General features: G+C 43.3%; 1 protein-coding gene across 1 annotated transcript in view; it reads left to right on the top strand.

The window, feature by feature from the left end:
* The window catches only part of IPO9 (importin 9), a 105,734-nt gene that overhangs the window by 38,726 nt on the left and 42,438 nt on the right, over nt 1-24,570 (top strand). The window contains exons 7-12 of the mRNA XM_075853489.1: nt 3,573-3,692; nt 16,184-16,284; nt 16,505-16,563; nt 16,752-16,900; nt 16,988-17,086; nt 17,174-17,280. Of these exons, the coding sequence (XP_075709604.1) occupies nt 3,573-3,692; nt 16,184-16,284; nt 16,505-16,563; nt 16,752-16,900; nt 16,988-17,086; nt 17,174-17,280 (635 nt within the window). The remainder of the gene's footprint in view (nt 1-3,572; nt 3,693-16,183; nt 16,285-16,504; nt 16,564-16,751; nt 16,901-16,987; nt 17,087-17,173; nt 17,281-24,570) is intronic.

The raw sequence follows: 24,570 nt of genomic DNA, 5'->3' as shown, positions 1-24,570 counted from the left end.
CTTGCCTATTTAACTTCTTAGAGGCAGTGGTCAATAGGTACTGTGGCATCTAAGCCATTAGGAAGTGGGGGGGGGGTGGCGGCCCCCTTTGTCAGCATATCGACCCTGTGACGCAATAGCAGTCTGCCATGTTTGTGCTCCTATTAAGCACGATATACTGCAATACATTAGTATTGCAGCATATTGTGCAAGTGATGCAGCGATCGCTGTTTCAAGTACCATAGTGTGACTAATAAAAAAGTAAAAAACTCCTATATAGAAGAAAAAGAAGATTAATAGTTTAAAAATCCCCATTTTCCCCCAACAGCAATGAAATAAAAAAAAATAAAAACTGGTATCACTGCATCTGTAAAAGTCCAAACTATTACAATATAACATTATTTATCCTGCAAGACGAATGCTGTAAAAAAAGTAGTCTCGTACCCCAAAGTGGTACCAATAAAAACTACAGCTAGCCACACAAAAAACAAGCCCTCACACCGCTTAATCAAAGAAATGAAAAAATGTCTCTCAGAATATGGTGGTACAAAATTTTAGTTTTTTCTTTTTAATAATTAGATTTATCCTTGTAAAATTAGTAAAACATAAAAAAAAAAAAAAAGCTTTAGAAATCTGGTATCACCGTAATCTTATTGACCCGCAGAATAGATTTAACGCGTCTTTTTTTTATTTTTTTTATTTTTTTAACCTCACGGTGAATGCCGCAAAAACAAAACCTAAGAAACTTTGGAGGAAGCACTTTATTCTGATGCATATGCCTTTTCATGACGCTGCATCAGAATAAATCTGCGCCGCCGGGAACAGTTAAAACTCCCTACTCTCCTCTAGAGAATGAATACCTATAACTGTACATGTGGACCTATCACACATCCAAAAAAGGAAAGAATAGAACAACAAGTACACATTTGTACCTTGTAATGATCACAATGCTTTATTGAAATACACATAAAAACCTATTGGCCATCAGGACCTAAAATAGGACAAACAATTAAAATACATAGATGTGGAGAACACTGAGGCTATGACAAATGAAGTATACTCTGAATCGAACAAGATCAAAAATCTGTAAAAGGTAACTCAGGAAGGCAAGCTAAAGGTAAGCGAATCAAAAGACCACAAGTGTGATGCATACAACCATGCCTTCACAAGAGAACAAATAATGAACCAAAAACGAGTATAGAAAGGAAAAAGCACAACACACGCTGGTATGCGTGTGAGTGTAAATATATGAGGTGTCCAGGGAGTAACCGCAGATAAAACCCGGTCCCAGGATCTATACCAACCAGTATGTGTCATAATAAGCCTATAGGTGAACACCACACCGCGAGCCCCGACGCGCGTTTCGCGGTAGCTTTATCAAGGGGTACCATCTTGAGAACTTGGTACCATCTCATCTAGAGAATTTGGCGCAACGCTGCTCGAGGGGGCGGATCGAAATCTGCCAGTTTAACCCCTTAGATGTGGCGCTTGATAGCGAGCGCTGCATCGAAGTGTATTTGGAGGGAGGGGGTTCCCTCTCTCACCCCACGGGCACCCTGCTATTCGATCGCAGGGTGTCGTGCTTTCTATTTGAAAGGCCCCCTGGTCTGACTAGTTAAAGAGGCTCTGTCACCAGATTTTGCAGCCCCTATCTGCTATTGCAGCAGATAGGCGCTGCAATGTAGATTACAGTAACGTTTTTATTTTTAAAAAACGAGCATTTTTGGCCAAGTTATGGCCATTTTCGTATTTATGCAAATGAGGCTTGCAAAAGTACAACTGGGCGTGTTGAAAAGTAAAAGTACAACTGGGCGTGTATTATGTGCGTACATCGGGGCGTGTTTACTACTTTTACTAGCTGGGCGTTGTGTATAGAAGTGTCATCCACTTCTCTTCACAACGCCCAGCTTCTGGCAGTGCAGCACTGTGACGTCACTCACAGGTCCTGCATCGTGTCGGCACCAGAGGCTACACTTGATTCTGCAGCAGCATCAGCATTTGCAGGTAAGTAGCTACATCGACTTACCTGCAAACGCCGATGCTGCTGCAGAATCATCTGTAGCCTCTGGTGCCGACACGATGCAGGACCTGTGAGTGACGTCACAGATCTGCACTGCCAGAAGCTGGGCGTTGTGAAGAGAAGTGGATGACACTTCTATACACAACGCCCAGCTAGTAAAAGTAGTAAACACGCCCCGATGTACGCACATAATACACGCCCAGTTGGACTTTTACTTTTCAACACGCCCAGTTGTACTTTTGCAAGCCTCATTTGCATAAATACGAAAATGGTCATAACTTGGCCAAAAATGCTCGTTTTTTAAAAATAAAAACGTTACTGTAATCTACATTGCAGCGCCGATCTGCTGCAATAGCAGATAGGGGTTGCAAAATCTGGTGACAGAGCCTCTTTAATGCCTGCTAGGCCATGCCTGGCGGATGCTTGTTAGTTTTACACTGACAGGCAATAATACACTGCAATACAGAAGTATTGCAGTGTATTATAAAAGTGATCGCATTGTGAAATCCCCTAGTGGGACTAATAAAGTTTAATAAAGTAAAATAAAAACCCCAAAGGAAAAAAAATAAAAATGAAAAACACACTTTTTCCCTTACAAAATGCTTTCTTTTGCACAATGCCCAGAATTGCTGTTTTCTGTTAATCCTGCCTTATGTGCTAAAAAGTTGCGTGTACTCGTCCTGCAAAAAAAAAAGCCACTCATACAGCTGCATCAGCGGAAAAATAAAAGTTATGGCTCTTCAAATATAAAACAAAATTACAGAAAAATAATTTTTAAAAAAAATTTTGTGTAAAAGTATTGCCCCGCTGAATAAAGTTATTGCAGTGTTTTATACCACACAGTAAGAGGCGTAAATTAAGGATGCAAAAAAAGTGTGGCGAAATTGCTGGGTTTTCTACTACCCCAAAAAAAAAGTTAATCGATAATTTATATGTACCCCACATATAACAGCAGGTTTAACAGCATTGTCACCTTGAGTGGAAAAAAAACCCCCATCAACTATATTAGTAAATCAGAAATTAGCGCGTTAGCCAAAACAGTTTTTTTTTTTTGTTTTTTTTTTTTAGATTTAATTTATGTATTGTAACTGTGTATTTAAAGTTAACCTGTCACGAAGTTTGGAGCCACTAAGCCACCAGCATGTCATTACTCAGCTGGGGTTTAGCGCTCAAAACATGCCCACGTAAAAAAACTGCTATTTCGGCAATATTTAGTAAAAGATTGACAATTTAGCGAGATGAGTACTGGAGTGCACATGGGCAATGTGCACTTGAAGCTAACAGTGCTGTGAAGCGAGGTATACAGTTTCAGGCTTCATGTGTGCAATGCGCACATTAGCACCCAATGCAGCTGGACTCATGTTGCTGACGTCTGTAATTTTACTAACTTTGCTTGATGAAACAAACGTGGGCATTTTTGGAACACTATACACAAACCGCATTAACGACATGATGGTGGTATAGTGGTTCTTTAAATTTTATTTAAGTATGAAGTGGGCATCTTTGGAAAAATAAATTTTTACTAAATACATTTATTTCTAGATAATAACATCACTTGTATTCTGTTCCCTAGGGTGTGGCACATGCTCTCATCTTTCCAGTAATACAGCAGTTCACCGAGGCATTTGTCCAGGCTCTACAAATGCCTGATGGCCCCACTTCTGATAGTGGCTTAAAGATGGAGGTGTTAAAGGTACAATTTTAAACTTTTTACTTATCAAAGCAATCGGACTTTAAAGGCTACGGATACCTTTTGACATGGTTTTACGCAGTATTTTTACGTTTCCGGCTGCAATCTTTTCCAAAATTTATTTCAGACACCCTGATATGCTGGTTTCAGACTTTTCTCATGTTACATAGTTCGTACAATTGAAAAATGACGCATGTCCATCAAGTTCAACCAAGGGACGGGAAAAGGGAAGTAAAAATTTCTATACATAGGAGCTAATATTTTTTTGTTCTAGGAAATTATCTAACCCTTTTTTAAAGCCATCTACTGTCCCTGCTGTGACCAGCTCCTGCGGTAGACTATTCCATAGATTCACAGTTCTCACGGTAAAGAAGGCTTGTCGCCTCTGCAGATTGAACCTTTTTTTTCTCCAGACGGAGGGAGTGCCCCCTTGTTTTTTTAGAGGGTTTTACATGGAACAGGATTTCACCATATTTTTTTGCATGTGCCATTAATATATTTATATAAGTTAATCATGTCCCCCCCTTAGTCGCCTCTGTTCAAGGCTAAATAGGTTTAGTTCTTTTAATCTTTCCTCATAACTTAGATTCTCCATGCCCCTTATTAGCTTCGTTGCTCTTCTTTGTATTTTTTTCCAACTCCAGGGCCTCCTTTCTATGAACTGGAGGCCAGAACTTATCTGCATATTCTAGATGAGGCCTCACTAATGCTTTGTAAAGTGGTAATATTACATCCCTGTCCTGCGAGTCCATGCCTCTTTTAATACACAACAATATCTTGCTGGCCTTTGAAGAAGCTGATTGACTTTGCATTCTGTTATTTAGTTTGATTTACAAGTACACCCAGATCCTTCTCAACAAGTGACTCCCACAGTGTAGCTCCCACTAGGACAGTGGCGTAACTACCGATATAGCAGCCGTAGCGGCACGGGCCCCCCCATGGCCGGAGGCTCCACTAGCAACTGCTATGGCTGCTACAGCGCGACGCCACTGAAGGGGTTGTTCCTACAAAAGACATGCATCCCCTATCCACTGGATAGGGGATACATGTGTGATCGCTGGGACGCCGAGCGATAAGGAGAACGGGAGACCGAAAGTCCCCCGAAGTTCTCCATGACAAACCTCAGACTTCCTGGGTCTGTCTGCAGATCCATAGAAATGACTTGCGCACCGGTCGCGCTTGTGTGCATGCGTGACCAGCGCTCATTTTATTTTTATTCAACTGGTCAGACGCCGGAAGTCCGAGGTTTGTCATGGAGAACTTCGAGGGACTTTCGGTCCCCCGTTATCCTTATCGCTGCCAGCGATCACACATGCATCCCCTATCCTGTGGATAGGGGATACATCTCTTTTGTAGGACAAACTATAGGCCGTTTTGTTTTTTGGGGGGGGGCTATATGCCGTTATCTACAGGGGGGACCTGTATGACGTTATCGACAGTGGGGACTCTGTATGGCGTTATCTACAGTGGGGACTCCTGTATGGCGTTATCTACAGTGGGGACTCCTGTATGGCGTTATCTACAGTGGGGACTCTGTATGGCGTTATCTACAGTGGGGACTCTGTATGGCGTTATCTACTGTGGGGACTCTGTATGGCGTTATCTACAGGGGGGCTGTGGGGCTGTATGAAGTTATCTACAGGGGGGGCTGTATGGCGTTATCTACAGGGGGGGCTGTATGGCGTTATCTACAGGGGGGGCTGTATGGCGTTATCTACAGGGGGGGCTGTATGGCGTTATCTACAGGGGGGGCTGTATGGCGTTATCTACAGGGGGGGCTGTATGGCGTTATCTACAGGGGGGGCTGTATGGCGTTATCTACAGGGGGGTTGTAAAGCGCTATCTACAGGGGGCTGTGTACAGTGCTATCTATAAGGGGGCGCTGTGTGGTGGAATCTATAGGCAGGCACTATCTACAAGTGGGGGTTGTGTGATACCCAGCGGAGGGGGGCCCTAGTCAAAAGTTTGCTAGGGGCCTAGTCTTTCCTAGTTACGCCCCTTCCCTAGGACATATGATCCATGCAGGTTGTTGGTACCAAGATGCATAACTTTACATTTATCTACATTAAACTGCATTTGCCAAGTGGACGCCCAAACACTTACCGTATTTTTCGGACTATAAGACGCACCCAGGTTTTAGACAACAGAAAATTGTAAAAGAAGTAAAATATGAATTTTTTTCGTAAGAAAAAAAACTATTGGTTAAAAAAAAGAATTTGTTCAGTTTCACCACATTCTGAAAGCCATTAATTATATTTTTCCATCGTTTCAGTGGTGTGAGGGCTTATTTTTTGGCGGGACGAGCTGTAGTTTTTATTCGCACCATTTTTTGGTACATACAATTTTTTTATCACTTTTTATTTCATTCTTTTTAGTGCGATGGTGACCAAAAGACAACGATTCTTGGGTTTTAAATTATTGTGTTGTTTACACCATTCACAGTGTGAGTCTAATAATGCTATATTGTAATGGTTTTGGACTTTTACGGATGCAGCGATACCATTTTTTAAAATTAATTTTTTATTCTTACATTGTGCTTGGGGAAGAATGGGAAATGTTTTTTTTTAACTTCATTTTTTGTCGGACGTAGCTGGATGAGTTGTACCATTTTTTTTGGTACATTTAAAGAGGCTCTGTCACCAGATTTTGCAACCCCTATCTGCTATTGCAGCAGATAGGCGCTGCAATGTAGATTACAGTAACGTTTTTATTTTTAAAAAACGAGCATTTTTGGCCAAGTTATGACCATTTTTGTAGTTATGCAAATGAGGCTTGCAAAAGTCCAAGTGGGCGTGTTTAAAAGTAAAAGTCCAAGTGGGCGTGTATTAGGTGCGTACATCGGGGCGTTTTTAATACTTTTACTAGCTGGGCGCTGTGAAGAGAAGTAACATCCTCTTCTCTTCAGAACGCCCAGCTTCTGACAGTGCAGATCTGTGACGTCACTCACAGGTCCTGCATCGTGACGGCCACATCGGCACCAGAGGCTACAGTTGATTCTGCAGCAGCATCAGAGTTTGCAGGTAAGTCGATTTTACCTGCAAACGCTGATGCTGCTGCAGAATCAACTGTAGCCTCTGGTGCCGATGTGGCCGTCACGATGCAGGACCTGTGAGTGACGTCACAGCGTGATCTGCCAGAAGCTGGGCGTTCTGAAGAGAAGAGGATGTTACTTCTCTTCAGAGCGCCCAGCTAGTAAAAGTATTAAAAACGCCCCGATGTACGCACCTAATACACGCCCACTTGGACTTTTACTTTTAAACACACCCACTTGGACTTTTGCAAGCCTCATTTGCATAACTACAATAATGGTCATAACTTGGCCAAAAATGCTCGTTTTTTAAAAATAAAAACGTTACTGTAATCTACATTGCAGCGCCGATCTGCTGCAATAGCAGATAGGGGTTGCAAAATCTGGTGACAGAGCCTCTTTAAGTTATCATTTAATTTCTATAAATTTTTATTTTGACAAAAATTTAGAAAAAAAAGCAGTTTTATTTATTTTTACACCACACATCCATCAATCCAGCAGCTCAGGAGTATTGTAGATCTTCGAGCTAATATCCCTTATTGTATAGAAAATACTGAACTGGTATACGCAACGACCATTCTTCATCCGTCAGAATCTCGTAGACTACATTCATTACTATCAATCCATCTCCTATACCAAAATCGAACAAAAGGAGCATATAGACTAGAATATATATAGTGTATCAAAAAGATGTTAGTTTATTTAACCCCTTCAGGATACAGCCTGTTTTGGCCTCGTGGACACAGATGATTTTTTACAATCTGACGTGTCACTTTATGTGGTAATAACTCTGGAATGCTTTTACCTATGCAAGCGATTCTGAGATTGTTTTCTCGTGACATATTGTACTTTATGGAAGCGAAAAAATTTGGTCGATACATTCAATTTTTTTTGTGAAAAACACCAAATTTTAGCGAAAATGTGCAAAACATTTTTCTAAATTTATTTGTTTGTTAAACAGATAGTAATACCACACAAAATAGTTACTAATTAACATCCCCCATATGTCTACTTAATGTTTGCATCGTTTTTTTCACGTCCTTTTATTTTTCTAGGACGTCACAAGGCTTAGAACTTTAGCAGCAATTTTCATATTTTCAAGAAAGTTTCAAATGGCTATTTTTCCAGGGACCAGTTCAGTTCTGAAGTGGCTTTGAGGGGCCCATACAATACAAACCCCCATAAATCACCCCATTTTGAAAACTGCACCCCTCAAAGTATTCAAAACCACATTCAGAAAGTATTTTAATCCTTTAGGCGTTTCACAGGAATTAAGGCAAAGTAGAGGTGAAATTTACAAATTTCATTATTTTTGCCGATATTCATTTGTAATAAAAAAAAATCTGTAACACAGAAGGTTTTACCAGAGAAACACAACTCAATATTTATTGCCCAGATTCTGCAGATTTTAGAAATATCCCACATGTGGCCCCAGTGTTCTAATGGACTGAAACACCGGCCTCAGAAGCAAAGGAGCACCCAGTGGATTTTGGGGCCTCCTTTTTTTAGGAATATATTACGTTTTACTTTATTCTGCTGGTCGGTACGATTACGGCAATACCATATGTATATAGTTTTTTTTTTTTTTTTAGTTTTGCAGCGTTTGCACAATAAAATTACATTTCTATAAAATAATTTATTTTCTGAGACCCCATATTCTGAGCCGTAACTTTTTTATCTTTTAGTTAAAAGTGCTGTGGGAGGTCTTGTTTTTTGCGGGACGGGTTGTAGTTTCTAATGGTACTATTTTGGGGTAAATGCGACTTTTTGATCACTTTTTATTCTATATCTTGGGAGGGGTGGTGACCAAAAAATAGCGATGCTGACATAGTTTTCCGTTTATTTTGTTTGCGGCATTCACCGTGCGGAAAAAATAACATAGTTTCATAGTTTGGGTCGTTATGAACGCGTTGATACCAAATGTGTACTTTTTTTTAACGGTTTCATTTTTTTCCTTTAATAAATGACTTCTTATATGAAAACATTTTTATTAACTTTTATTTTTACTTTTTACACTTTTTTTTTTTTTACCTGCAGCTCTGATCGCTGCTAGAATACATTACACTACCTAGTAGTGTACGTATTCTAACGGTCAGTGTGACGTCGCCGACAGTGTGCATCGGGAACGACACAGTGACTTCCTGTCACTCTGACAGGAAGCCTATCCGGACCAGCCGAAGATTGGTCCTGATGGGCCTTCCGTCCATGTTGGACACGGAGGCCATTGTTTGGCTTCCGTTTGCCATGCTAACTATTGGCAAAACCCATGATTTCGGACCAGGGTCTGCCGATATGCTAGAAACCCCTAAAATGCGGCGATTGCAACCGATCGCTGCATTTAAGGGGTTAATTCGCCAAAATCAGCGGTAAATGACCGCTGCCCGGCAAGAGTGGAGTGTCAGCTGTCGGCGACAGCTGACCTCCCGGTTCCCGGTGCACATAACTCAGTAACTATACGTCCTTGTGCGAGAAGTAACCTCCCGCGACGATGTATAGTTACTTACTCGTGCGGATAGGGGCTAATTTAAGCAACAACAGAGATGAAAAACACAAATATGTAATATATTACAAAAATAAAAAAATGACATTAAACACCAAATATACAACGCCACATTGGTTTCCATGGAGTGAGATATGATATTATTTTGCTACATTAGGTAAAAGCAGCATGGCAAAGAATATACGTTCCAGATATACGTCAATAAATAAAGGTCAGTACATATCACAATAGAGGTGTATTGAATCATCACCTTGAAAAGCCTCTGACATCAAATATGCATGCATATACTACTGAAACCTTGCCAGGAAAAGAAAAAAATTTAACTCTTACTCACATGAAATAAAGTGCAGTGCAGTAACTGGCGTGTATGCTGCCTCGACGCGCGTTTCTAGTTAGTTCTCCCCAGGAGGCATGATTTTTGGTTTATATCATGTCTATTTGGGAGTCATAGGCTGTTCCCTTCTCATTTGAGACAGACTATTTATAGGAATAATTATCAATCCATCTTGCAGCATCCTCGGAGTTGTCAAAAAAAAAGTTTCACCTGACGTAGCTTAGCAGGATACAACATTGCGTATGGCAAATATCTGGCCTTTTTTAAAATGGCATCTCGTTCCCAATAATGCAATAATTTGACTAGCATTGTCCCAACCTCATTCAATTGCATATAGAGGAAGAAAATCTTTGTCTCACCAAAGATAGATTTTAGCCAGGTTTCTATAAATTCAGTTAAGGGAATACCCTTCTACTCTGTCAGGTATACGCCCACCAGACTAATATTTCTGCAAATTCGGTTTTCGAGATCACTCGCTTTAGCTTGCAAATTCAAAATGGCTTTATCATGTTTCCGGACATCCGTTTGCCTGGGCATAATATTATCCTCTGCTACACTCAGCCCTCCACCGCTGAGATCCTATCTGATACTTTTTGTAAGTCATGGCGAATAAGCCCCTCATCCTCACGCACACCCCCAGCTTTTAAAGAGTTAAAGCTTTTTAGTTAAACAGTTAGTGTATGAATGCTTAAACACTGTCCAAATTTTTTTAATTTTTTCACGAGTTAGGAAATATTATAAATTAGATTCTAATTTATAACATTTCCCAGTGCTGGTCACTAGATGGAGCAATTCCCAAAATTGCAGCATTGCATGTGGTAAAGCAACCACATTGCTTTATGCTGCAAAATTTGGGAATACTCGCTCTAGTGAGCTCACAGAATCCCCCCTCCTTTATCCTGGATAGTGCCAGGAGAAAGGAGGGGATTTAACGGTCAAACCTCCTACACTGTGTGCCGCCATTTTTTGAGCGAATACACAGTGTAGTAGACTTACATACAGTTGTAATCACACACTAAAACACGTACATACACAGACCTAACTTACCTGCTCCTGCCGCCGCCGCTCCCTCCGGTCCGTCCGCTCCGGTCTGCTCCCTCTGCTCCTCGTGCTTGCTTCAGAACACAAGTCCGGAAGCCGCGACCGGAAGTCGTCATCTCACAGTCCGGCCACGGCTTCCGGTCGACATGAACATGGCGCGGGATTTCGCTCTAGCGAAGACCTGACTTTTGGTCTGTGTGGGAGCGGCGCATGCGCCGCTCCCAAACAGACCCCGTACGCTATAGTGGATGGAACGGCTCCCGTTCGCATTCTCTATGATGATGTGTGTGCCGTATTCCATCACTGTATGTGTCGTGAATCGACACATACATAGATGGCAAAAAAAATGGCAGCCGCCATAGTGAAGAAAAAGTTAAAAAATATAAAAAAGTAAAACACAAACACACAAATAAAAGATTTTATAATAAAACACTAAATGCAAATTGATATCCCAAAATTTTTTTCCGTGACACTCGTCCTTTAAGGATAAAGATGATAGCATTGTGTTAGATGTAGTAATAGCCAGAAAAACATCGATAAGGGAGGTCTCCCCTCTTCCTGTACACGCTCCCCTTCTTGCTCTCCTCAAGCAGCATGTGACCTCTGCCTCTTCCACTGAGTCAGGAGCAGGTAGGAATTTTTGCACCTCTGATTTCTGCTCTGGGTAGCAGGGGAGGTTCTGGCAAAGCCTGCCAACTTGGAGGCCACCTACACGCCTTCTCGGTACGATGTAAAAGGGTTGCGTCTAACTGAAGCTTCTTCACGTCTTTAATAGCTTTCATCGAATACCTAGAAAGTTGTCTCTGATTGGCTCGTTCCAACTTAAAAACTTTAAACTGAAGGTTAGATTGCACCTTTTGTATGTTCTCTAGATTCCTTTAGCGATAATGGCACCTCGAATAAGTTTTATGGGTAGCCCAATGAATTGCTAGTTTAGTAACTGATGCTAAATTATACAAAAAAATAGTCCTGCAAAAGAAAAGGCATTGCGCTGTGATTTCTGCTCCCTGTTAGAAGGAATTAATTTACCCGCCATGAGTAGGGGCATTTTGCAAGGGCTAGCAGGTTAAAGTCTATTAAGACAAGGTCATGGTCGTACCAAGCACACCTGTCAAGCATATAAAAAAGTACCGTATTTTTCGGACTATAAGACTCACCCAAGTTTTAGACAACAGAAAATAGAAAAAAAATTATATTTTACTTCTTTTACAAAGAAAAAACTATTGGTTAAAAAAAAAAATTTGTTCAGTTTCACCACATTGTGAGAGCCATAATTTATATTTTTCCATCGTTTGAGCGGTGCGAGAGCCTAATTTTGTGCGGGACGAGCTGAAGTTTTTATTAGCACCATTTTTTTGGTACATACGATTTATTTTTTTATCACTTTTTTATTTCATTCTTTTTAGCGCTATGGTGACCAAAAGACACCGATTCTGGGGTTTTACATTTTTTTGTTTTTACGCCGTTCACTGTGTAAGTCAAATAATGCCATATTGTAATAGTTTCAGACTTCTACGGATGCAGCGATAACAATTTTTTTTATTTTTACATTGTGCTGAGGGAAAAATGGGAAAAGGTTGTTTGTTTCTTTTTAACTCTTAAAAAAAAATTTGCACTCCTGAAAATGTATCTAACTTTTTTTTTTTACACACATTTTATTAGTTCCCCTAGGGGACTTGAACCAATACACTGCAATACATGCATGAGTTACAGAAACAGCGTAACTCGCTGAGCTACGCTGTTTCCGTAACTCCCATAGTAGTGAATGGCAGTTACAGAAGCAGCGTAGCATGCTATGCTGTTTCCGTGACCACTATTCAGTTCTTTGGGAGTTACGGAAACTGCATATCTTAGCGAGTTACGCTATTTGCGTAACTCGACCATGTAACCAGGAAGTGGCCGGAAGACGGCCCGGTAAGATAGAACGGGACCCCGTTCTAGAGATAGATGCGGGTGCCAGATGTGGGATCCGCGTCTATCTGACATTTATGGAAATCCACTATAAATTCCGCGGTCACTATTGACCGCGGCATTTAACTAGTTAAACGGCCAGGAACAGAGCGATCTCTGTTCCTGGCCGTTAGAGCAGCGTGTCAGAAGCGGACACCTGCAATGTATGGAGCGGGCTCAGCGCGTGAGCCCGCTCCATACATCATCCCCGCTCCATGATGTGCCGGGTTTACAGCCCGAAAAACGGCTGAAAATAAGCAGTGTGAACATAGCCTTTTTTATTTCTTTTTTTTTAGTCCCACTAGAGGACTTCACCATGCGATTATGCTGATCGCTTATGTAATGCTTTAGTATACCAAAGCATTATTGCCTGTTGCCGGTCAGTGTAAACTGACAGGCAATCTATTAGGCCATGCCAGAGGCACGGCCTAATAGGCAGTTGCTGAAGGCAGACCTGGGGGCCTTTGTTAGGCCCCTGGCTGCCATGGAAACCCGACAGCGCCCCGCGATTTCTTTGCGGGGGCGCCGTTGTCGTGACAAAGGGAGCTCCCTCCCTCTGTCAAACACATTAGATTCCGCTGTCGCTATTGACAGCGGCATCTAATGAGTTAAACTGCAGGAATCAGAGCGCGCTTCGATTCCGGCAGTTGGGGCAGGAGCCAGGCTGTGTATAACAGCCGTGCTCCTGCCACTGATCGCGTGGGTACACTGGCAGGGTACACGTTGCTATGCGGGAACGAATACGGATATATCAGTTGCTCGTCGCTGAGGGGTTAAAGGTTATTTGGATGAATTAATGAAAAGTCCATAGTAGTTATGCCCGTATTATTAGTATTTTTTTTATTTTACGAATTCAGTCATCTCCCAGTGCATTTACGATCTTCACATAAGCAGTGGCCAATCACTGCTCACCTCTACTATTCCTGAACATGTTTAACAAGCTCTTGCAATTCATGTTATATGGATCGGGGCCTGTAGATGTTGTTGGATCATTGGACCATATTTTTGTTTGATGTTTATCATGATTTAGAGCCTGTCGAATTTCCAAACAAGTGGAGTATTCTGTAATTCTAAGGCCTCATTCACACGGCAGGGTTTCCCGTCCGGGTGCCGGCCGTTCATAAATCGGCCGGCACCCGGCTGCATTAGGAATGATAGACCCCTAATGGGGCTATTCACACGACCGATTTTTTGACGGCCGGAAAATCCGGCCGTCAAAAAATAGGACATGCTCTATCTTTGCCCGGACACCCGGCCGCCCGGCTCCCATAGAAGTCTATGGGGCCGGGTATTACACGGCCATCACCGGAATGTGTTCCGAGTGATGGCCGGGTTTCCCGGCGCTTGCGCTCTATCTCCTCCTCCTCACAGCGCAGAGTGCATGTGAGGAGGAGGAGTTGATGCCATTCTGACGAATGGCATCGCTGCACACTGTGTTGCAGGGCCGGGGTGTACAGCAGGTGGAGGGAGCGCTGCGCTGGCTCCCTTCCCCTGCTTGTTAAAAGCACCCTGGCTCGGCGACACCTTAGATGGCGCCGCTAGTAGCAGCAGCTGCTGCGGCTGCTACTACTGCAGCGACGCCACTATAGCAGAGCGGGGAGGTATCTCCCCGCTCTGCTATGTGCTAGCCGCACTTTAGCTCCTTGAAGGAGCGGAATCTCCGTGTGTTCGGGGATTCCGCTCCTGGACAGAGCGCTTGATGTCTCTGTCCATATCTGGGCAGTGACATCAGGGGAAACTCCTGAAGCGGAATCCCCGAACACATGGGGATTCCCCTTCAGGAGCTGCCGCTGATGTCACTGTCCGGATCTGCCCGGCCCGGCACGGATGCATAACTTTATGCAAACCGGCCGGGCAGAATGGCCGATTTTACCGGCCGGCACTCGGGCTCGGACCCGACCCGGTCGTGTGAATCCCGCCTAACACAATGGTCTACATTATTTTTGTTCTAACTAAATGAGGCTCAGAAAGGCAGTTATTCACTTTTGTAACTGAGAGAACAAAGGTGCAAAAATATCTTGCAAACATTTAAGTTTTGGACCAGCCGTGGATTGTGTGTTGCCATAGCAAAACAACTGCATGAACACATATTAGGCTCTGTTCACACTGGCATCATTGGTTACGTTCACATCTGAGTTATGACCAATAATCCTACCAGATAGCATTGACTTATAAAGGAGTCCTGTCTGCTCCAGTATTTTTGACAAGAAATCTAAGGCATGCGCAGGGCAAACTCTCCTGGTGCCCTAGGCAGGGTTTTAATAATGTGCCTTCCCCCTTGGTCTGTGAATTTCAGCATGATGGCAGTCTGCCGAACAATTGTGATATTTACACACAATAGATTTGTTGCAGAAATGTCTGCGACTGAAAATCTTTTCCATACATCTGAATGGGCGTTTTCTGCAGCTATGCAAGAATTTCAGAAGAATGAGATAGTTGAAGATATTTGTGCAACAAATCTGCCTTGTGTGAATACAGCCTTCATTACCATTCATACTGTACCATGCATTAAATTGCCACTTGTGCACTAAAAGGATGTGCTTATCCATGCCCAGCACCTACAGTATCAGCAGCAGCTTGGTCCTAGTGTCCAATTGGTTGCACTAAGAAATCTTAGGCCTCATTCACACGACAGGGTTTCCCGGCCGGGTGCCGGCCGTTCATAAATCGGCCGGCACCCGGCTGCATTAGGAATAATAGACCCCTAATGGGGCTATTCACACGACCGATTTTTTGACGGCCTGGAAAACCGGCCGTCAAAAAATAGGACATGCTCTATTTTCGGCTGGGTACCCGCCCGCCCGGCTCCCATAGAAGTCTATGGGGCCGGGTAATACACGGCTATCACTGGAATTTGTTCCGAGTGATGGCCGGGTTTTCCGTCGCTTGCGCTCTATCTCCTATCAGCGCAGAGTGCATGTGAGGAGGAGGAGTTGATGCCATACGGACGAATGGCATCGCTGCACACTGTGTGGCAGGGCCGGGGTGTACAGCAGGTGGAGGGAGCGCTGCGCTGGCTCCCTTCCCCTGCTTGTTTTAAAAGCGCCCTGGCCCAGCGACACCTTCCATGGCGCCGCTAGCAGCTGCTGCGGCTGCTACTACTGTAGCGACGCCACTATAGCAGTGCAGGGAGGTATCTCCCCGCTCTGCTATGTGCTAGCCCCACTTTAGCTCCTTGAAGGAGCGGAATCCCCGTGTTTTCGGGGATTCCGCTCCTGGACAGAGCGCTTGATGTCTCTGTCCATATCTGGGCAGTGACATCAGGGGAAACTCCTGAAGCGGAATCCCTGAACACATGGGGATTCCCCTTCAGGAGTTGCCGCTGATGTCACTGTCCAGATCTGCCCGGAACGGATGCAAAACTTTATGCAAACCGGCCGGGCAAAATGGCAGATTTTACCGGCCGACACTCGGGCACGGGCGGGACCCGGTCAGCAGAGCATAAATTGCGCCTCCTCCCTCAATGGCATCTTAGGTGTCTGCCTACCAATGGTCCCACCTCTGGACTACGACATTCTTGTTTTAAAATAGAGCATTAGTCAATCCTGTATCTATGTTGGTGTTTAGAAGTGGAGAGAGTATGTATTCTGTATTTGCTTGTGCTTTTTATTGCAGTAACATTGCTTTATTTTTGTCTTTAGGCGGTCACTGCACTGGTTAAGAACTTTCCTAAGCACATGGTTTCCTCAATGCAGCAGATTCTGCCGATAGTATGGAATACATTGACAGAGAGTGCAGCTTTATATCCTAATATTCCTAAATCTTGACCTGTCAAAATTACAAAAACGGAGTTTACTCACTAGCTTTATGTTTACAAGCCCTTACAATAGTATTTACCACTAACAAGCCTGTGTTCTTTGAATTTTAGCTGGGTTTGTGCTTTGAGTTTTGTGTAGATCGATATATTGTACGTTTAACAAGATTAAAAAAACAGACATTGATTTCCTTAATTATTTGCGCACTTATGTTCGAACTGAAGTAAATGATACAGAAGAAATCGAGGATCCTGTGGATTCAGATGGTAAGCGCACTTATAAATTGATATAAAAGATGTAGAGCATTATCTGCTGCTTTGGAAAAAATGGCTGATTTTTCTACTGATGGCTCACAATTTCTTTGTACCAGGTCTTGTTCCTTTTATTTGTGCTAAATTTAACACACAACATTTTCCATAAAGAAACGTAATTTCTTCCAACATCATTTCAACAGGTGAAGTATTAGGTTTCGAGAACTTGGTTTTTAGCATATTTGAATTTGTGCACACCTTGCTGGAGAACAAGTTTAAAGGAACTGTGAAGAAAGCTCTGCCTGAACTTATTTATTACATTATCCTCTACATGCAGATAACGGAAGAGCAGGTAAGAGGCATGCGCGTGAAATTAATGCATGTGACCTCTATCAGAGGGAATGGCTACAAAATTATTCTTTTTTTTTTTTTTAAATAGATAAAAGTCTGGACTGCAAATCCCCAGCAGTTTGTTGAGGATGAAGATGACGACACATTTTCTTACACTGTCCGCATAGCAGCTCAGGATCTTTTACTGGTGAGTGAATACATCAATGTGCGATTTATCAGAATATCGAAATAGTGAAAGAACACAAAACACAAACTTTTTATCATTGGTCTTCAGGCAGTTTCTAGTGAATTCCAGAACGAAAGTGCAGTCGCACTGGCCGCCGCAGCCACTCGTCACTTCCTGGAAGCTGAACAAATAAAGCGTCAAGGTGTAGAGCATTGGTAAGCTGTTTAATACTTATTGCATTTTTGTTCTACTCTCCCTACAGTATTTTGAAATAGTGATGCCCATTGAACTCCGTTTAATACTGAAATTGTGTTTGCTCTTATATATGCTATGTATTTGCTTTAGATGCCACGTTCTTAAAGTTTTACCTTAATGGCCCCTCTGAATGGCCGTGCATGTAATACATGGATGACTCTAGTCTGCAAAACGGGAGCCGCTTTTACAGGGTCGCTCTCCGTTCTGGCTCATAGAGGGGGTTGCGAGCTGGGGACCCCCGGTGACGTCCATAAGCCCTAATGGGACCGTCTTTTCGAGCAGCTAGTTGCTTGGGCTTATTCATATATTTCCTGGCAACTGCCTATCTATTTAACATACACAGGGTAATATACTGTACAGGTGCAAGCTAAAGTCTTTGGGATTAACTAGATTTCTGTATTGATCACTAATAAAATGTGGTCTAATTGTTATCTAAGTCACATTTATAGGCCGATAAAATCTAAACTAATAAAACACAAACAGTTGTACTGTTCTTGTCTCTTATTGATCCCCTCTTTCTAACTGCTTAGATGCCGCGATACCCGCTCAGTATGGAGTGCGCTCAACCCGTGAGCCCGCTCCATACTTCTCCTTAACGCCTGTCCCGTACATGTAAGTGGCATGTCGTTAAGGGGTTAATGCAATTTTTTTTTTGTATAATTAATAACTTATACAGTTTTCCAATATGCTTTTTGTATTAATTCCTCAAGTTTTTAAGATCTCTGCATGTTGTTTTTGAGTAGGAACATTTATTATTTACTTTGTGTATACAAATTCTGTTCATGGTCATGTGATAGCCTAACGATCCCAGCACCTGTGTGTCTATGTTCACAGTTTTTTGCAGGCAGAAAATTCTGCCTCAAAATTCCGTCTGGAATTTTGAGGCAGATTTTGATCTGCGTGCACGCCGTTTGCCGCGTTTTTTGCTGTGTTTTTCTCCCGCGGCCAAAAAACCGCCACGAAATAAACTTTCCCGGCCTCCCTTTGATGTCAATGGGAGGTCAGAGATGTAAACGCCCGAAGATAGGGCATGTCTTTTATTTTTCCCGCGAGACGGTTTTTCCGCTAGAGGACAAAAATACGCCTTTGCCTCCCATTGAAATCAATGGGAGGCATTTTCGGAAGTTTTTGGGCGCGTTTTCCGACACGGTTTCCGCATCAAAAAGACTGTGTGAACTGGCTCTTACAGTTACACTATGTTTTTGTTTTTTTTAACCCCTTAATGACCGGGCCTGAAAAGACCTTCATGACCAGCTCAATTTTTCTGTTTTTGCCTCTCTGCGTTTCAGCAGCCATAACTTTTATATTTTTTCATTGACGTGGCTGTATGAGGCCTTGTTTTATGCGAGAGAAATAGTAATTTTTTTTCCCCACAGTTTGGGGGTAAAAAAAAATTTTTTTACGGCGTGAATATAGGAAAAAGCGATTCTCGGAATAGTTTTTTTTGTTTATTTTTTTATCACGCTAAATAACCCATTATATTAATTCTTCAGGTTATTACGGTCGTGTAGATACCTAATATGCGTAGGTTTTTGTTTTTATTTAGTGTAGGGGCAATAAAATGTATTTAATGCAAAATAAAGACTCTTTTTGGGACTTTTTTTATTTATTTATTTGTTTTGTTACTTTTTTTTTTTTTTTAATCCCATCAAGGGATAACTTTATTTGTAACTTTATTTTTTACTTGTAATGTATTAGCATACTTCTGTACGCTAATACATTACACTGTGTCACTATGAAACAGGCTGCTGATCGGGCAGCACATAGTGTGCCCGAACAGCAGGCACACGGAACAGACAGCCCTGGGGTCCTTTGTAGGTCCCCAGGGCTGACTGCAGAGGGATTCCCCATTGTTTGATTGCATCACTGGAATCCCGGTGATGCGATCAAAGAGGGGAATTCCCTTTGATGCTGCCGCGGTCACGGACCGCGGTAATCAAAGGGTTAAACAGCTGGGGTCCGAATGTTTGCCGACTCCAGCTGTTTTCAGGAGGCTGCTCTAAGATCAGGAGCTGTACGTTACAGCTCCTGCTTAGAGGATGAGAGCTCTCACGAGCGCTCATCAGCCTGATCTACAGCAACGCCAAAAGACGTCTCTGTAGACTAAGCACCTGCACCCCCTGACGTCAAAAGACAGTGGGCGGTCGGGAAGGTGTTAAACTCGTTTTATTGAAAAAATTGCACAATACAAATGTCCGTAGTAAAGAACAGCAAAGAAACACATTTAGGTAATAATACATTACATGAACATAGAGGCATAGTAGTAATTAACAGGTCATGACATATTTAGATCACATATTAATCTTCAATAAGGACATCCCAGCGGACACCATACATTTTAAGGTCAATTTCCAATTTATTTCAGACAAAATATAAAAGTCCTGCAAGTAACCACTCGTATGCCATCAGCCCTCCTCAAGGTTGCAACAACTGGTCCCTCAGATCTGTGAATCTATGTGGAGTGCATGGGGACCAATTCTGCCATATTTTATAAAATTTACTAATGCACCCTCTTTTCTTATATAAAACTCGCTCATATGGAATAATGGAATTGATCAGCGATTTTCCATTTTGCCACCCTAGGTGGTCTCAGATCCATCCACCGAAGTGCGATGGTTTTCCTTGCCATAAACAATACCTCTTGCAGAAGAATGCGCAGGTGGAATGGCCACTGATCTTCAGTCAGCACCCCAAATAGACAAACCTTTGGTGAAAGGGGGATCGGCTGCTTCACCACTTCCTCAACCACTCCCATCACATCCCCCCAAAAGGAGGCCACCATTGGACAATCCCAGATCATATGCCAGAAATCAGATCTGGGAAAACGGCATCTATGGCATTCAGTGTTGGGGTATCTGCCAATTCTGTGCAATCTCACCGGCTTGAGATAGCTCTGGTGAACTATGGATAATTGAATCATTTTGTTATTTGCCGCCGGTGAGACCGAGAGAGGAGATGAGAGTATATCCTCCCATTCCTCCCCCGTCAGATCTGGTATAAGTCCCTCCCATTTATCCTTCACCGGTAATGTGACATTGGCCAGTTTAGCATTTATAAGAGCAGTTTAGGCAGCAGAGATCAGCCCCCGGGGGCCCTGTGATCTAAAAACACCAATCAGAGGGAATCGTGAGAATTCGTGATCTGACCTAGGGTATTGACTCGCGAGAGCATGTCGCAGCTGCAGCTATCGATAGAAACCTTCTCTAGGAATTTGGAAGTCCTCTTGCATTTGTGTAAAGGATTTAAAGACGTTATCAACATACACATCTCCAATTCTACGCACCTCAAAACCACACCAGAAAGGGGGGGGGGGGCTTGCCCTTCCATTAGATGAGGAAGAAGGGGGTTATCCCACAGTGGCATGTCCACCTGTATATCCGCATATGCATAAATTTGTTTGGCAGCCATCCAGGCCTGCACTGCCACCCTATGGACTGGAAGCATTGCCTTATAAGTTCCCGGGGAACTTTCCAGCACTGGCCAAAGATGTGTGAGATGCAAATATGTAGCGAGGTGCTGTGCCCGCGTTGGTAACGGATCCGGCCCTGTCCATAGCTGCAGGTACCTCAGCTGCCCAGCTAGATAATACATGAACAGGTCCGGCAATGCCATCCCTCCCGCATGCCTAGGTCTCTGCAGGGTAGACAAACTAAGTTTGGATCTATTGGATCCCCAGATAAAGGCTGGGAATAAGGCATGAAGGGATTAAAAAAAAGCCTTATATACTGGTATGGCGTTGTGCTCCAGGACATATAGACATTTTGGCAGAATAACCATTTTAATTAAGTTTACTCGTCCCGTCACTGCCAATGGAAGGGCCCCCCACACCTTGAACTTGAGTTTGATATAATCCAACAGAGGCAGTATATTGGTGATTCGGTCCTGCCTATGGTCTCGGTTTATAATAATACCTAGATATTTAAAGGAAGACACCACCTGCAAACCGTACTCCGCATCCGCCCACCCTACCCCCTTCAAAGCCATAAAAAAAGATTTATTCCAATTAACGTGTAGGCCAGAAAATCTTCCGAACTGGTTCAGAATTTCAATAGATAGCCCCAAAGTGTCCCTCGGGTATGACATGTACAATATCACATCGTCTGCATACAAACTGATCGTCTCCTCCCTTCCCCCCAACACTATTCCCTGATATTCTGGGTGCGTTCTGATACCGATCGCCAAAGGTTCAATAGCTACTGCAAACAAGAGCGGGAAGAGAGGGCACCCCTGCCTAGTACCTCTACGGAGCTGAAAATAGGGGGACATTACACCATTAATCAAAATTTGTACCCTCGGGTCCTTATACAGGATTACTATCCATTTAATGAAAGTCGGGCCAAAACCAAACCTCTGTAACGTTTCAAACAAATATGCCCACTCAACGGAATCAAAGTCCTTGGCCGCATCAAGAGATGCCATTGCCCAGTCCTCCTTCAGTGCCTCCCCTATTTGAGCCAAAACTTGAACCTTGCGTATATTGTCGGAAGTGGACCTTCCAGGCATAAAGCCCGACTGATCCGGGTGGATGATTTGTAATATCACCTTATTCAATCTATTTGCTAGTACCTTTGCAAGTAGCTTGTAATCTAGATTCAATAATGAGATAGGTCGGTAAGAACTACATTCTCTAGGGTCTTTGTCAGGCTTTAGTAACACTACAATCGTGGCATCATAGAAACTATCCGGGAGTTTACCCTCCCTCAGAGCGTGAGAATACATGGAGCATAGCGGGGAAATTAGCTGGTCTGAATAACGAAGGTATACCTCCAGTGGAACCCCATCCGGGCCTCGATGCCTTACCCTTCGACATATCCCTCAATGCCTGTAGAACCTCGTCTTCCGTAATGTCAAGTTCTAGCATGTCCCTGCCTGCCACATCCAACTGTGGAAAGTTCAAATCTTCCAGATATGATATACACTCGGACCAATCATACGTAGACCGGGAGGAGTATAAGTCCCTATAGAATTGAGTGAAGCGAGCAGCTATGCTGGGAGTATCAGTCAAGTCTCGTCCCTGACCATCCTTAATCTTTAGTATTGCTGAGCTCTGAGAGCTGTGGTGAATTAAATGAGCCAACAATTTACTAGATTGGTTACCCAATTCAAAGTAGGTTTGCTGAGCAAAAAATAATTTCCTATCAGCTTTTTCTTGTAGCAACAATAAGTATCTGCAGCCCACCGTCAGCCATGCATGCTTGTTTGCCTCCGAGGGGTTCTCTATGTACTCGCCCTCCATTGTTTTACATTGATGCGCCAACTGACCCTCTTCCTTTGCCGCTTCACGTTTTATGTAAGATATTGTAGATCGCAAGCACCCTCTCAGATAGGCCTTTAGGGTATCCCACAAAATATTTAAATTATCGCACGAGCTATTAGTATCTTCGAAAACCTCTAATTGATCCGGTATGCGATCTTGCGGCCCTATCAGGGTGAGCCAAAATGGGTGAATTTTCCAGTTGCCAGTTCTCAAAGGCCCTGGGTGATTGAATCGCGCCACCACCGGAGAGTGATCCGACACCCCCCTAGTTTCATAAGAGATATCCGTTACCATAGGGACCATTAGGGTGTTCCCAAAGATATAATCTATACGGGACAGGGAGTTTCTACCGAGAGAGTGACATGAGTATAACTTTGCATTCGGATGCCTACACCTGAAGATATCTATCCAACCCATTTCTTGAAACAGCAAGCTCAACGATTTCGGAACCACCGGTACCGCGCCAGAGTCCACTTCCCCCCTGAATCTATTACATCTGGGAACCAAGACCATATTGAGGTCCCCCATACCCAATACCGTAGCCTGCGGATATTCGGCAGCAAATGCAGCTGCCTCATGTAAAATCTGTGCATTCGCCGGGGGAGGAACATATAGACCCAGTAATACAAATGGTATAGTGTCGATGTAAGCATGTATAAACACATATCTACCTTCCTTATCCACTTTAAGTTTGACCACTTCCCACCTTAGAGATTTGTGAACTAATACAGAGACCCCCCCCCCCCCCCCCCGGGAATAAGACGTATGAAAGGAGTGCGAAGACCATTGGATCCAAGGTCTGCACAATAATCTCATTTTATCTGGGACTAAATGCGTCTCTTGCAGACATATTATAGAGGGATTGAATTTACGGATACATGCAAAAATGGCCACCCTCTTCCGCGGGGTGCCCAACCCCCGTACGTTCCAAGACATGATCGGTATGGACGCCATTAGTGGACTCGGAAACTAAGTCTACATCGGAGGGAAGTTGTCTCCCGGCTCCTGCATAATACTAATATATGTTCTCTGGTGACCTTTATCACACCTCGTTGTACTATATGATCTCTTAGACATTTGCATTCATAAATGAGTATAATTCCGCCTACATACGGCATTAAAAACATGGACAGAACTAACATATAAACAGTGAACTGTATCGGCAATGCGAGATGACACATAGGCCATTGCCGAAACATGCCCTCCTTGTGGCACTAAAGAGTAGCGGGGAAGGCCCCATGCTATTAGGCAGTATTAAAGTATCCTTCCCTATCTGCATCCCCACACACCACATTGCATCATGAGCCCTTTCCAAAAACTCGCTATGGAGAGCTATAAATCAAACATCAGTATAAGCTATACATCAGTAATATTGAACCATCAAATGCTTTCTGGGCAGATACCAGGAACACTCCTGCTTTCTCTCGACTGAGGCCCATTCTTCACATCAACCGATTCACTCCTTCCCAGTACAGGATAAGTACCTCAAGCAGAATGGGAACGGATTGGCAGTCCCGGCAGTCAATCCAAAATAAATGGGGAGGATGAGAATAACCCCTTTCAAGGCCTCCAGAACTATCAAGCCACCGTATAAATCCTCCAAACTGGGTTCACCGTAACAGTGGCATCCATCCTTAAACGCAGGAGACCAACCCGAAGCCTTAGCCTGCATCAGGCACATGAGAAACTCCAATGATCACTTTAAATTCCGGCACTTTCCAGCCTCACCATCCAGAGGACTCACGCGCGGCGGGGCGATCTCTTTCCTCTCACCCAGTCGTCGGCCTCCACCGGAGAGTTAAAAAAGATAGAACGGTCATAATCCACTACCCGCAGCCGTGCAGGATACGCCATGGAATATGGTATATTGAGATCCCTCAGCCGCCTTTTCACAGCCATGAACGTAGCTCTACGCTTCTGTAGATCAGCCGAGAAATCGGGGAATATGGAGATGGCGACGCCATTATACGTAATTCCTTGTAGACGGCGGGCT

Source organism: Rhinoderma darwinii, chromosome 2, assembly GCF_050947455.1.
Source record: "Rhinoderma darwinii isolate aRhiDar2 chromosome 2, aRhiDar2.hap1, whole genome shotgun sequence".
In the NCBI taxonomy this organism is placed as follows: domain Eukaryota; kingdom Metazoa; phylum Chordata; class Amphibia; order Anura; family Rhinodermatidae; genus Rhinoderma; species Rhinoderma darwinii.
Note: the sequence above shows the minus strand (reverse complement) of the source record. Positions and strands in the feature narration are given on the sequence as shown.